Genomic DNA, 15615 nt, shown 5'->3' on the forward strand with positions numbered 1-15615 from the left:
TCACCTCCAACAGAAGCAAGTTTTCCAACAAGCCTTCTCAGGCACAGGGGGGAGAGTTAGCCCCTAATAAGCTAGGCGTGCTTTACAGGGCTTTAATACACAATTGCTAACCCTTTGTACAAATTGAATTTAGCAGTCACCTCTGGTCTGGAGCACATACATACGTAGCGACGCTACGAGAATATTCTGGAACGCTCGACAATGCAAAACGCATTGTAGCAGGAACACTCTAGACGCAATGCGAGCGTTCGGCGTTCCTACCTACAGTTCTGAAATGTTCTCGATGCACTGGGGCGGCTATACACGGTGTTCGAAACTCGTAGTACAAGTGGGAAACTGGAGAATCTACACCACATGGGGAACCCAAATAAACATTAAGTTTTTTGATTTGAGCATTTTCACCAAAAAAAAAAAAAAAAACCAAAAAAAAATATTTTTCGGCTATTTCAGGCTTAAAATTTTTCGTCATTTGATCTGAGACGCCGATGCAACGGATAGGAATTATTATTAGCATAGGTAGGTACTCATAATATGTAGCGATGTTCCGATCTCCAATTCAAAACACAAACACGTCACAAAAATTATTTTAAATGTTCACCGTTAACTTCCAAGCACAGTTGGGTCCGTCTGATGATTGATTATTGTACTATTTGAATCATGTCACAGTAAATTTTTACCTCGTCGAAGGCATCGATGATAAGTCTCAAAATCAAAACATTAAAAACGTACAACTGTTTTCAAACACATCGATGATAAATCTTAAAGTATCAATATCAAAACAATAATAATGCGTTCTAAAACACAAAAATTTCGACCACAATTCGCTTTCATGTTTAAATTAACGAGAAAACTTCTTAAAGCAAAATGCAATGTAAACAATGTATAAACAATCCCATAAATACGGCCACCTGCGGCGACCCATAAATCAGCACTGACCTACTTACGATTTAACAGTAATGGGACATCTGCTTAGAATACTGTTCACTATCGTGTGTCTCTTTCCTTCATATGTTGTAGAACCCAACATACTAGAGAAAGCTATATTTTGCGAATATGTCAGAGATAGGTATGAATATTAGAAGAACCACAGACATAGGAATTAATAGACGAGAAGATAATGGCGAGGGGTAAAATCAACTGTTGAAGAACGAAGGGAGTGAAGCTGACTGTGATTCGTCAATAAATCAATCTGACAGTAAATAGGCATCTCGCATTATAATATCACCATTTACTTCTTAAAAGTAAAATCTGCTTTTGAATGAATAGACATTTTTACATGGGAGCGCAAATTACTCGCCACGTTATGAACAAATTTGCGAAGTCCAAATTCGGCAAAATAAATTTCTTCTATTTTCAGAGTCGAATATTTCGTTTAAGTATTTAGTTAAGACACTTTTATAAATGTTCATAATTTACTTCCCAGCAACCAACCAGCTTTGTGTTTCGCGTCCAGACGTTTCTCGATGTGATAGTAACAACTGATTCATATTATACGATGTGAATATGCTTAAAATAAAGTAAAATAATGCTTATATATGGAATGCAATACGACAATTGGGTTTATTCTCTTTTTCAAATCTATTTTTACAAGTTTTCATAGTACAAGTCAACATTTTGCCGTGTTATTTCGTAAAATAAACCGATGATGCCTCGACCATAGTTCGCACAAGAATGATGACGTCACGTTTTCAAATTTCACTTGAGGCCATACGCGAGCACAGCCGGCTCCAATGGAACCGGTATGGGGAGTGGGGCTAATACGCTTTTAATCACTTAGGGCAGGTCTACTAATATTCATATGTCTATGAGAAGAACAGATGTTTTAACCCTGCAGAGCAGAAATATTTTATGATTACACCGGATTAAATGAAGGGTGATTTCAAAATAATGCTTTAAATCCGGGTTTCTTTATTTGTTTTACTTTTAAATAGTTTTAATTAGTTGGGTACTATGATCTTCAGTAATAATTTATAAGAATTTGATCAAAAAAAAATTCAACTTCTGACTCGATTTACTCGAAAACGAAAGCTCAAATCAAAAAAAATTATACTGCAAAATCGACTCCAAATGTGATGTAGATTCACCAGTTTCCCGCTTGTACTACGAGTTTCCGGACACCGTGTATAATTTTATTTTTTTATTATTTTTATTTATTTATTTAACGCCCAGAGGGCTTTTACATGGTTGGTAGTATAATTTTAATTTGACAAATACTTTCAAACATAAAAAATAAGAATAAAATTACATTTGATAAAAGCTATGCAACAAGTCATACAAACACAAGAAACAAAAACAGAAAATTACAGCTATTTGTTGGTTTACATGATGTGTTTAGGAGTATTGTTGAAATAAATGTTTTAAATGATCCACAAAACTTGCCAAGTTGGTATTGAATATGTCAACCTCACCCAAGTAATGATTTCCCATGGTGTGAAGTCGTTGTATCGGAGAGTGGGCAATGTAGTTACGCTTATGTGTGCTGCTGTAGAATATTGTATTTTGTCGTGTTACTGTGGGTGTATGTATGTTTATAAGTTGCAGGAGTTCACAACAGTCGAATTTAGAGTTAAGTATTTTGAATAAGAACGTTAAATCGTTTATTTTACGTCTATCTTCTAATGTATGTATTTTTAGAGTATTTAATAAGAAATTGTATTTTAACCCTTTGCACTCCTAATTTTTTTTTTAATTACCTACTACCAACTCCTTAATTAATTTACAAAAAAGGGATAAAAAGTGGCCTCAATAAAAAGTTAAACAAAAATTTTTAAAATATGTAATTTTTATTACTCTTTCTTTACAAAAAGAAATGTAAAACTATATTTTCACCTAATTACTGAGTATTATTTTCAAGACCGAACGACACATGTGCTTTCTCGGCCACGAAATATTTGCTACTAAAAACAGTAAAAACAAATGTAAATACACAAACAGAACAAAATATTATGTGATAACAAGTGAATAGGTATAATAATCCTTTGTTATGTGTTGGGAGAAATCCCTCAGCGCTTCCTATTGTTACGCAGGTAGACAGGCAAGTACCTACCTACTTACATGCGTCGCAACCAAAGATATTAGAAGAACGAGATATGCTATGTTGGTCGCCGGACCGTAGCCGGAGTACTACCTAATTAGGGTACTTTGAACGGTATCGGGACGTGTACGCACAGAAATCTGTTCTATGTATTAGTGCGGATACCTTAGCGCAAGCGAAGGTGTGCAGTAGTATTGGTGAACAAAACCGGCGACACTCGGCAAAACAATTCCACTCAGTACGAACTGCTCATAGCACATCTCGTTCTTCTAATATCTTTGGTCGCAACCAAATAACTGCGCAGTGCATTTACAAGGTTAAAAATAATACGATTTTAAAAATTATCTAAAAGGCGAAACTTGACGAGATATATGTATTTTGCGTATTCGGAATATTCAGAATGAGATATAAAGTGTTTAAAAGAAAAAAAAATACATTTGATAATTTAAATTATTTTTCGAAATTGCGTTACTATAATGTCGAGTACAGGACTGTCAGTCAACCCAGACAAGACAGAACTAGTAATCTTTACGCGTAAAAGGAAACTAGAAGGATGGAGCAATCCAACCTTCTATGGAAAGGAATTAGAACCCTCTGACACGGTTAAGTACCTCGGAGTCATCATAGATGCCAAACTGAGCTGGAAAAACCAGGTGGAAACTGTAGGCAGAAAGGCCTGTGCTCTGATGTGGGCAACTAGGCGAATCTGCGGCAGAACGTGGGGTCTCAAACCTAAAATGATGCAATGGCTTTACACAGCCGTTGTAAAACCAAGGATCATGCACGCAGCCCTGGTCTGGTGGAGGAGAACAACACTGAAAACAGTGATGGTCACACTCAATCACATACAGGGACTTGCATGCAGAAGCATCACAGGAGCCACGAGAACCACTCCAATACTAGCCATGGGAGTGCTGCTGAACCTACCCCCACTAAACATAGAAATAGAGGGGGCGGCGATGGCGGCAGCCTACAGGTTACATTGCAATGGCCAATGGAGAGGAGAGTTGCCCAGAAACAGTCACACGGAGATAGGAATAAGACTGAGGGCAATTAGTCCGACGGCTGGGATGAAGCAGGACGGCAAACAAGCCGAATACTTCTTCGGACAGCTGTTTAAAGTGACGTACCCCACAAGGGAGGAATGGGACACGGTCCCAGGTCCAAACTCCAAACAGGAACTAATCTGGTTCACAGACGGGTCCAAGATGGAGGAAGGAACAGGGGCCGGGGTCTGTCTACAGGGATCTAAGAGGGAACTCAGTATACCTCTAGGAATGCACTGCACTGTGTTTCAAGCTGAGATGAAAGCCATCTTAGTCTGCGCACAGGAGAATATGAGTATCGGGTACAGAAATAAGAACATAAACATATGTTCTGATAGCCAGGCGGCCTTAATGGCACTGGAAAGTAACCGATGCGACTCCAGACTGGTGATGGAATGCAGGACTATCCTAATAGAACTGGCGACCATCAATAAAGTAACCCTGCTCTGGGTACCAGGACATAAAGGTATTGAGGGCAACGAGCGGGCTGACGAACTAGCAAGGAAAGGGGCGAAAGCACCACTTGTGGGATCTGAGCCGGCCGTAGGAGTAGCAGCTTGCCACACCAAACTACATATCAAGAGGTGGGTCAAATCCCAACACTGGAAGGAATGGAAGAAGGCACCCGGAATGAGGCAATCTAAAGTACTCATAAACGGACCGGACCCTAACCGAACCAGGCAACTACTCGATATGGACAGAAACTCACTGAGGGAACTGGTAGGACTATTAACGGGACACTGCCATCTCAGGAGACACATGCAACTGTTGGGAGTGGAAAACACCAACATCTGTAGGAAATGTGAAGAGGAGGAAGAGACTCCAATTCACCTATGGTGCCAATACCCCGCTCTGCTGGGAATAAGGCTCAGATACCTGGGAAGACACAGTGTGGAACCAGAAGACATCGCCACATATCCAATGACAGCCCTGGTGAACTTCATAAAAGGGACCGGGTTACTGGCAAGGGAATGAGGTAAAATGGGAGATAGTACAATGGGCCTATGGCCTAAGTGCTCGCGGGGAACGTAAGTAAACCGCCTCCGACTATAAAAAAAAAAAAAAAAATAATGTCGAGTATGACTCGACATAGGAGTTGGTGTAAGAAATACAGGGTGTCCGGAAACTCGTAGTACAAGCGGGAAACTGGTGAATCTACATCACATTTGGAGTCGATTTTGTAGTATATATTTTTTTTATTTGAGCTTTCGTTATCGAGTAAATCGAGTTTGAAGTTGATTTTTTTTATTTTTTTTTTAATCAAATTCTTATAAATTATTACTGAAGATCAAAGTACCCAACTAATTAAAACTATTTGAAAGTAAAACAAATGAAGAAATTCGGATTTGAAGCATTATTTTGAAATCACCCTTCATTTAACCCGGTGTAATCATAAAATATTTCTGCTCTGCAGGGTTAAAACATCTGTTATTCAACCCTAAACACCAGAAAAAACTTTAACCCTAAAATAGATGAAAAATATTTTTTTTTGGTTTTTTTTTTGAAAATGCTCAAATCAAAAAACTTTATGTTTTTTGGGTTCCCCATGTGGTGTAGATTCTCCAGTTTCCAACTTGTACTACGAGTTTCCGGACACCGTGTATAATGTCGAGCCACACTCGACAAAGGAGTGGTATGAGTTAAGTCTTCGACAGGGATATTTAATTTAAAATTTATAAAACGTAATAATAATAATAATATAATGAGGTGCATTGAGATTTACTCAGTCAGTCAGTCATTAATTAGCAGTTTTACAAGTGGCCAACAAGCAAGCGCTGCGAATGCTTGCTGCGTACTGAGGAGTCGGCCGCTATGGCCGGTCTCCCCGCCTCGCTCTTTCTTCACCATGCCTCTACAGGACCATCACCTACACCCGGCTCTGCATGGACTACAATTTATTATGGACTCCTCGGGATTACATCAGCGTCCTGGCTCCGGCTATCATTCCTGGCCAGCGCTGATCTTACCCTAACCTAACCCAACCAGGTCCATCGCACCTTCGGCTACCTCGTTCACACTGGAGTACCCGGAAGTCTCCACCAGTACTGAACAAATCAACGAATCCGGTCTCCATCAACGCGGTGTCGACCCACTGACTACCGCCTCGACCATTCTACTGCCGTCTACACCTGGTGTCATCCTCATCGGTCCAGAGTCATCTCCCAACTGCGCAATTCTACTGACTCAGAATAAACCCTGGACACAACACACTATCATCTTTCATTGTCTCCTTATCAGATCTACAAACATGTAAAAAAATAAATTAACAAGCAGATTGCAATCTTTGGTGGGAATTGTGATTCTCCCGATTATTGGGTTGTAAATGTTCTCAAATATATATGTATGTATTAATAGTAAATGTTGTTTATTAGCAATGTTCAAGTTAAAATGTGTTAGCAGAAAATAAAAGACTAAATTGGTTTTTAGAAAAGTATTTTAATGAATAATAAAAAAAAACCGTCGGTATTACAGCCATTTAGCCAACAACTCAATAAAATAATAATGAACCAATATACATTATTTAGTTGGCTGGATTAAAATAAAAAAAAAATCAATTACATATTATAAACTTTGAAACAAAAAAAAACTTAAAATAATAAAGTATTTAGTGAATAAACAATATGGAAAAAAATAGTATGTAGTTCATTATTAGAAACATTATTATTTTTTTAATTATTTTAAACTTACAATATAATTATTAAGAAAAGGTATAGGCAGTCTTTGTTATTTAGTTATAATACTTCTAAATAGCTTTTCAAATATTTTATAAAATAAATCTACTTATAAAAACTATTTGGATGTGTTAATAATTATTATGTTTTACGTATCACATGAAAACTACAAATTTGGCAAAGCGCAAAAGGGCAGTAATCCCAAATTATTATTATTATCAAAGCAGAGAAATACATGCGCAAAGGATGTAGAGAGTGCTTAAGGATTAACAAATCTTTTTATTAGTTCAAGAGCCATTTTTAAGAAATTTACTTCAAAAATAATAAAAATTTACCCGAGCTAACTGGGAAAAAATATTATGCCGATTTATTGCGAGATTCAAATTCACATATTTTTGTTGTTTTTTTAACTACGGAGGGAATAATTTATATGATATTCGCTTGAGGAATTAATTACTAATTATAAGAATTGAATCATATTCATTTGACAATACTTCAGGAACAGAAAGGATACCAGAACGGTGATGACACTAAGGATGCGTTGTTTCACAGAATTTGAACAAATCATCAATTTTCAAAGTTGATTTTCACAATCTGTGAAGGTTCTATTCGAGTTCTGTTCTTATAAATCATCTTTAAAATTTGATGAATTGTTCAAATTCTTTGAAACGATTCGTCCTAAGCCAACCTCTGAAACCATCCTCACTCACAAGTTCACACAAAGATTGACATTTAAATACAATCGATACTCATTGAAAACTTTTAAAATTCAACCTTAAAATTGGTTTTAAAAGTAGGAATTATGAAAGCATAATATATATATTTTTTAAATAAGAAATTAATTAAGCTGAATTTGAATACTATCCTTAAATGTAAGTAAACATTAACTTAAATTAAATATCACTTGAAATACATTACATAACCTACATTACAAACTTACATAATGTATTTATCATAGAGATTTAAAATCAAAGATAATAATATATAGGTAATTAATATTTTTAAATTTTACAACGATTATCATAAACCAAATTCTGAGAATAAATATTCAAAGAAAGTTTAAATCACACTTATACCTAGATATTGTGCGTCTCTTTGTTAATTATGTAGTACTTCTTTGGCCCTAAACATTAATTTGAATCGTTAATATAAAAAAATATACATTTATATATTCAAAGTGAAAATTTCTCAATTGCATACCAAATGGCACATGAAATAAAATGTTTTTTTAAATTATTTATTTAGTTGGTATTATTAGTAGAAGGCAATCCAAACCTCATTTGCAATTATTATTATTATACAATAACAAAGAACACCTTGACCTAATATGTATTACAAAATGCATTTATGACATTTGTAACCCGCCAACATTAAATCAATTGACTTATTGACAATTCATCTAGAGAGATTTGTACAAGTTGCATTTGAACACATTCAAACTTTATTATGCAGTTTCACAATCAAATTACAAGAATAAAAAGCAGGTGCGAGCCATAAATGCATCTTTTAATAGTGAAACCATATACCTATGTTTAATCAATGACATATCACATAATGAAACAAAATGGTACAAAATAGATTTAAAAATAACAGTGCAAGCATTGAAAGATCCCTACATGAATATTTTACAACAGTTAAAATGACTATAGGTGAATTCTAAATTATCTTTGAAAATAACGCTATTTATTGAATTTAATTGGTGGTCAACTTAAAAAGCAATTTATTCTGACAAGAAGATTATTTGAACCATCAATCTTCAAACAAACAAATAGTCGACTCAAAGATATATATATATAATATCTAGCTTTATTGTTATTTTCATCCACTTAGTTAAACTATGTTCTGCAATATCGCCATCAAATATTGCACAAATGAAATGGTTCAAGTATTGTATTGTATTGCAATAAACAGTGTTTTATACTGAAAAATATAAATATTTCAGAATAAACGCAAGGTTTTTGCAGAGGGCCCGCCTCTACAAAGAAAATAATATACAAACACATCTTTGACAGAGGCGAATGAAAATAAAATAAATCGAATCTGCAAAACAAGCATGCGGGGGTGGAAAGAAAGGAAAGGTTGGTGGTAAAACAAGTTGAGTTTCTGAAAGCAACGTACATGATTATGCTGTGAGTTCAGCGGATCTACGAAAAGAAATAAAAATCACTTTCAAATTGGCCAATCATTAAATGTCCGATAGGAAAATCATCACAACCACCACCTGTGTCTTAACATTAACTAAATACGATTCCACGTCGTCCAATAACAATGGACATAAATGTAAAATAAAGAAAAGTGGAATCTAAAAACATGACACTATTTAACAAGCGATATTCTCTAAATCCATTAACACCAATTTTCCAATCGGAAAGGTTATTTTTTAACACAAAATCTAATGTAGAGAACTCGGAGTCAATAAACTCTAAAGCAGCTGTCTCTAGAGCTCATTTTCGCAAAACGCTACCGTATTAGACGGAATTTAGCTACATATTTCAAGGGGCTTAACAGAACTGTAACAAATCTATTGAATTAGATTAATATAAGGCCAACAACTGCTGCAATAAAAGTTGTGTAAACCATAGTACGTAAAATAACTAGTCTATTAGAAAAGTGGTGTAATATAATTAATTAAAGAATTATCGGTACGCAAATGTGGTGGTCATGAAATCATCAAGTTTCCAACATTCAACGATTGTCTCCAGCAAGATTGACGGTTAGACGGCAGTCTGCTCGGCCGTTTCGATCCTGGTCATGGGCTTGGCGAGCTGCACCACCAGCTTGTTGGGAAGGGTGGCCTCCTGGGGTGTGTCCTCGGGCACGATGGAGGGGTACAGCGTCAGATTGGCCAGCGATTCCAGGATGGTGTCAGCAGCGTCCGTCTTTTCCATTTTAACGTCTCCGTCGCCCTGCTGCTGAAACAAACATATTGGAATGTTTAGTATAATAACAATACCAAGACCTAGTATGGCAGTGAGAGTAGAATAAATATAATGCATGCCTATTCAAAATGTGAATACTACAAGAGTCCTAAGCGCTCCCAACAGTTTGGAGTCAGTGAGACTTTGTGTATCCCCAATTGGGGTACGTTGCGAGGCTGAAGACAGTGGGGAGGGGAAGTACTTGGCTACTCAAATCTGGTCACCAACAAGCCATTTCAAGCAAAGTTTCAATTCTGAATTGTGGTCTTATACAAAGCGATACTGAGATCATTTTGCACTCTGGAAATTGCACACCAAGGGATTTGAAGCCGTAACCTTCGGATTGCTAGTTGTTATTACCCCTCTACCACGGAGGTTGTTTTAAAAAAATTAAATTGAATTTCAAGTTAGTCAAATACTTACAGAAGGAGTTGGCTTGACGAAATGTAGGTAGCAGAATCCTTTGAAACCCTGGGAAAATAACAAATTATTAATAATCTCATTTCACAATGGAAAATGACATAATGAATATGGTAAAGTAACATGTATTGACATAATAAATAAATGTGAATTAATAATACCATCCAGGTAATCAGGTTGGGCTTGACGCTTCGTTCCTGTAGAGCAGTACGCAGGTCACGGATTCTCATGATTTTTCTAATGTTGGTCAACTGGAATAAAATAAGGGTAAATATGAATACAACAACACTCGTAGACCAGGATAGGGTTTATGATAAAATTAAAGTTATTGAAGCTATAACATCAATCAATGAACGCACGCCATCACATTCACAATCAAACTGAGACAATACCAAGTCACGGTTTCGTGAACAAGTTACAACAAATAAATAAACATGTTTAAGCATGAGATTTGACGTAATAAATGTGCTCGGTATGCACCGTTATAAGCATGTCGGATTACCGCGGATCAACTGTATGTTATATTTTTACCTATTTACATCAAATATCTGAATTTTACAGACCGGCCGCGATTGCGAAATTTAGATTTACATGGAAATATGTTGCATTTTTACGGATTTACTTTGATAATCTTAATTTAAAGGGCATGCTGCGGTGGAAAACGGCTGCAATAATTCAATTTACAGTGGTATTATTACAACTTTACTACCAAGAACCTACATGAATTTGAAGGGGCGGCTGAGGAATTCGATTTTCGAATTACGTGAGAATTCGAAATTTGGTTTCTGATGTCCCATTGGATTTTGGGGGACCCTGTTGAGAATGTGCACAAAGGAGAGTGGTGGATGGTTGGTTGTTTACCTTAATGGAAAAGTCGATTGGTGGTCTGGGCTTCCGCACTTGGCTCCTGCGCTTCCTGGCCGTGGTGGTGTCAGGAGACACATTGCCACCGCTCTCCGCTCCTCCCTCCGTTTCTCCTGGAACAATACAATAAAGAACAGAATAGACAAGCAGAACATACACTACAACTCGTACATCTGACAGTTGAATTCATAGTAGGTGAAAAATTACCTTTATGGTTTAAATTTGCGATAACTTTTAAATTTCAATCATTTTTTTTCTTCAGAATATTGCGAGACTTTTATTTAATATGGAACGATACACATCTGACACGAACGGGACACAATGGCTCTGTTAAGGGTGCATAATTTCGCGCAGTAGTGACTTCAATCACTTTCACCGAATTTAACTGCTCCCAAAATCTGTGGCATAACACCTGGAATTTTGTTGGAAAGAGCAGGAATGTGCGAAGCAGAAAATGGCCACCATTTGCGAGGTATAATATTTCATATTTAGCTCAATAAAATTACCCATGTGTGAACGATACTTAAATTTTTATAATTATAATTAACTCAGAAATAAAAAAAAGAAGTTATAACAAATTCAAACTGTAAAGTTGATTTTGCACCACCCTGTACGAATAATATTTAAAGTAAGTAACCTACACATTGGTTCTATGCTCCGCTTTACTCCAATGCACCCAAATCAAATGATACTTCAGTTAGTCGAGCGGAATCCAAAGCGTCAGGTTCACACTCAGTTCCCATCTCTTCATTTCAAAAGTGACATTTTCCGCTTAAAATGATGAATTGAAATATGTCAGGTTGTTCGCATTCTGGGAACTTTTTTCCTCTTTTAAAAAAAATAAAAAAAATGTTTGCCTATTTTGCATTACCTTTCACCGGGTGGTGATTAAGTTTTAAAATAATCGTTATCTATGACAAAAGATGTTTCAGACATTTACAAAACAACAACAAAAAATATTCTCAACACACAGCACAACAGAAAACAGACTAATGTTGAACCCTATAGAGTTCTGTACAACATATTTTAGCAGCCATCACTGAATCTGATAACTTTCTCTTGATTTGTGTTTGTAACCAGTCAGGCAAAAGTTTGGTTGACTCGCACATACTGTGGAAAAATGCATCTAGCTCGCTACCAGAAGGAAAAATACATCTTTGCTTATCGCTGCTAAACTTGGCAAGTTTATTGCAAACATCTTCATTGTTTCGGTTTTTGGTGCGCTTTCGTTTTCTTGCGTTACATACGCTAAGTTTCTGATTAACTGTGGCCGGTTGTTTGCCTAACATAATATTATGTGCAATAGTTTGAGGTGCATTTTGTTCGGGAAGTAGAATGTCGACGTTTGATGCATAATTTGTATCATCACTTTCGTTGTGTAAAGTAATTGCTGGTTGGTAATTGTAATTCATGAATTTATGCAGTTGTTTCTGATTGTTTTGTGTGAGGATTTTCATCAACGCCATAGTGCGCAACTGTTTCTGTATTTTATTAGCACTCTCCCTAGCCTTCAGCTTTTTGATGGCATCTTTTTGGATCTTTTTCCACTCCAATAGGGCTGGCGCAGTGACTGCGAAAAAAATCGAGAGATTTTTTTTACTTTTCAGAAGTGACTTGATAAAGAAGGCTAATGTGTGTTTTAACGGCAAATTAACAAAGATAATATGTTATGCTGCTTTATAAACAAACACAGATATCTAAATAATAGCAGATACATGATTTCTAATTATATAAACGCTAGTAGATGTTTTTGAATCAGGATATGTAGACGTACCTTTTTCGTTTGTGGTCCTCCTCGGTCGATTGAATCTCCTGGGACCACGAGGTCTGCGATTGTAGTCTCCGGATTCCATTGGGTCTCCAGTCTAATAAAAACAAATAAATAACTTAGTGTTAAAGCTTAGCGTTAGTTAAAAACGTAGTGTCTTCCTCGAGTTTCAAGGAAGACACAGCGTTTTTAGTTATAGCGGCAGTATATTTGTGTATGCGCTTGACATGACGTGAAACTATAATTATAATAGAAAAGTTATGTGTACCTCGTTGGGTTCGCTTTCGCTATAGTTTTGGCTTCGGAAGTACCTGCGCCTGCGGTTGTTGATTTCATTCTCATCTTCCTTCTTTAGTTCACAAGTCTCTCCAGCTCTAAAAACAAAATTGTGAGATTAGTAAAAATACAAAGAATGGTTAGAATAGATACATGTGAAAGATTTCTTCTAAAATAATTTTGTTTGGAGGTGCGTGGATCCTTTTAAATGAATTATTATCTAAGGTTTCGGTGAATTCATTGTTCAATTCATCATTGAAGGATTTACCATTGTGTATTGGCCATATCCAACCCTTGATTTTTGGGTCGCTGCGGTTGCCAAACCTGCAAACCAACAAACGAACCTGAGAGTTCTGACCTGAACAACAAACCACTCTTCGCATGACAGAACCAACGTCAGGGTGTTTTATTTTTATTATATAATAAGCATGCAGCATTCTGCTGATGCACTCATATTTGGTTTCATAATAATTTAACGGTAATTGATTTGTTTTAAAGTCAATAAGTTAATCCTTAGAAGTGATATTTTTGACATAATCTTCTCTTCAAATATGTTCATCAAAAACTTCCACAGTACATTTTTTATTAATTTGTTTTTTATAAATATTTAACCATCATACTGCATTCATTCAGATTCCAAAAAAAAAAACAATCCTTTACAGATTCAGTAGCATTGGAGTATTATCTTTATATTTGAAAATATTGGCTTGTTATTTCAATAATTTTTTTTAAAAATTGTTATCACATAATCCCACGATGACAAAACCTTTAACATTCCCAATTGAGGTTTCCCAAAGAGGAAGCATGCACCTATTACATTCCCAGGTACCTATGTTAACTGTGTATAAATATTGGGGGATGTTTGGCGTGTTTCCTGGCCGTGCACAAATGCCGAAAGGATCAATGACACTACATAGTTCTTCGGAGCATCTATAATTTAAATACCGTTAGAACAATGACAGCAAATAAGATAGTCAGTATCAATACCGTAGATGATAGAAACACAGAGATGTGGGTATGGAAGTGTGCTGACTGTCATCGTGCTAGGACCATCTGTATGGACTATTAAAGCGGCTATACAAATGGTGTACAGGTAAAAACAATAGTCGGGAACCGTTATGCTTAGATGGAATTTGCAGTAGTATGTGGGCAGTTTCATACTAATAATGATACATGGCCAATCTCCCTTAATGCACTTATGGAAGATACTTACTCGACCAGCTTCTCCCGCATGTTGTTGACCAGGGTCATGTACTTGATGATGCGTGGGGAGATGAGGCCCCACACGATGGCGCTGGGCTTCTCCTTCAGGGGCTCCACAGGGATAGCCTGCGTGGGGGTCACTATCACGTCCACGGGCACGTCATGCGGAGCAAACAAGTCCGACGGGAACGTCTCAAATACCTACATAGATAAAATACAAGTAAAGTAGACTTCAAAATAACAGCATGATACCGAAAATGCCTGACGCTGTTGATAAATATTTGCATTACAAGTTGGATATTATTGATACCCAGTATCAGTATTTATTTATGGAGCGGAGAGGTTTACATATGGTTCCCATGGGGGAAGAGTCCACTCCTCGTTGGTTTCCTGAAGGCTCCACAACGAAAGAGTCCACATCCCCTTGGTTCCCTGAGGGCCCAACGAGGTAAGAAGGCCTCATTTCTCCGCTCCTCCTTTGTTTGAAAAGAGCCTTTCATCTGCTTTAAAAAGCAGCATTTCTTTTTGGAATACATTCAAAATCAGCTAACCAATTTGAAAATTAATATGAAACGGGAATATTTCTAAATAAATCATGAATCTGAGAGATATTTTAAAGTAACTGATGACAAAATCGCAAGACCCCAGGGGTTAAATAAGATTTAAAAGCCCTCTAAATTGTTTGGATGAGGAGGCACTGCACTGTACTGAAGAACACTAGTAAAAACCTGAGGAATGACTCACTTGATAATCGTGAACTGTGGTAAGAATTGGTGTCTTATCCGTTACTGCCTTCATGTCTCTGAGCAGAGCGTAGCATAGATCGGCGTGACCTGCAACAAGAAAAATTATATAACTTTGCAAACAAATAATAAGGGTTTGTCTGGAAAAGAGCAACTTGTTACACGAGACCCCTTTATACTGCACCACGCTCTCCCAATGCGGCCCCCTGTCTTCTATTTGTTTGAATGATAAATAATAGAAAACATGTGTTTGTAATTACCACTTCCTTTGCCAATGCGGAAGCCTTCCTTTGAAACAGCCAGAGACCCGAATACCAGCAGGTCAAGTGTGATGGGCTCACTCATATCTGAAATTGAACAAGACTTCATAAGTAAACAGCGCTATAGGAACTGAGATGTTGTGTGACCGGTCAATTGTACCTTACTTCGGGTGAAACCTTTTCAAATTTCTTTAATAAATTAAATCAAGTGCAAAGTTTGAAAAATTCGACATTATTGATGTTGTTTAGTCCAAAATGTTATTTTTCTTTGATCTTTTTTTTGTATGAAGATTTTCAGAAAATTTCAGTTTGACCGTGAATTTGGACACCCATTTGGGGGTGTTACGTCAAAAGATGCAGGGAAAATTCTTCCACGACCTGTTTGAATATATACACACAATTCAAAATACC

General features: G+C 36.6%; 1 protein-coding gene across 2 annotated transcripts in view; it reads right to left on the reverse strand.

Annotated features, from left to right (window-relative positions):
* Positions 1 to 6588: 6588 nt before the first annotated feature.
* The window catches only part of lost (methenyltetrahydrofolate synthase domain-containing protein lost), a 32182-nt gene continuing 23155 nt past the window's right edge, over positions 6589 to 15615 (reverse strand). The window contains exons 10-18 of one of the 2 annotated variants that reach the window (XM_089647001.1): positions 15205 to 15291; positions 14946 to 15034; positions 14212 to 14402; positions 12991 to 13096; positions 12729 to 12819; positions 10952 to 11067; positions 10252 to 10341; positions 10094 to 10141; positions 6589 to 9664 (exon numbers count right to left, since the gene is read on the reverse strand). In XM_089647001.1, the coding sequence (XP_089503127.1) occupies positions 9467 to 9664; positions 10094 to 10141; positions 10252 to 10341; positions 10952 to 11067; positions 12729 to 12819; positions 12991 to 13096; positions 14212 to 14402; positions 14946 to 15034; positions 15205 to 15291 (1016 nt within the window). In that variant the 3' untranslated portion in view covers positions 6589 to 9466. The remainder of the gene's footprint in view (positions 9665 to 10093; positions 10142 to 10251; positions 10342 to 10951; positions 11068 to 12728; positions 12820 to 12990; positions 13097 to 14211; positions 14403 to 14945; positions 15035 to 15204; positions 15292 to 15615) is intronic. The other variant, XM_089647002.1, reaches the window with a different exon arrangement.

Source organism: Hesperophylax consimilis, chromosome 25 (assembly GCF_061612785.1).
Source record: "Hesperophylax consimilis isolate HC1 chromosome 25, BYU_Hcon_1.0, whole genome shotgun sequence".
Lineage (NCBI taxonomy): Eukaryota > Metazoa > Arthropoda > Insecta > Trichoptera > Limnephilidae > Hesperophylax > Hesperophylax consimilis.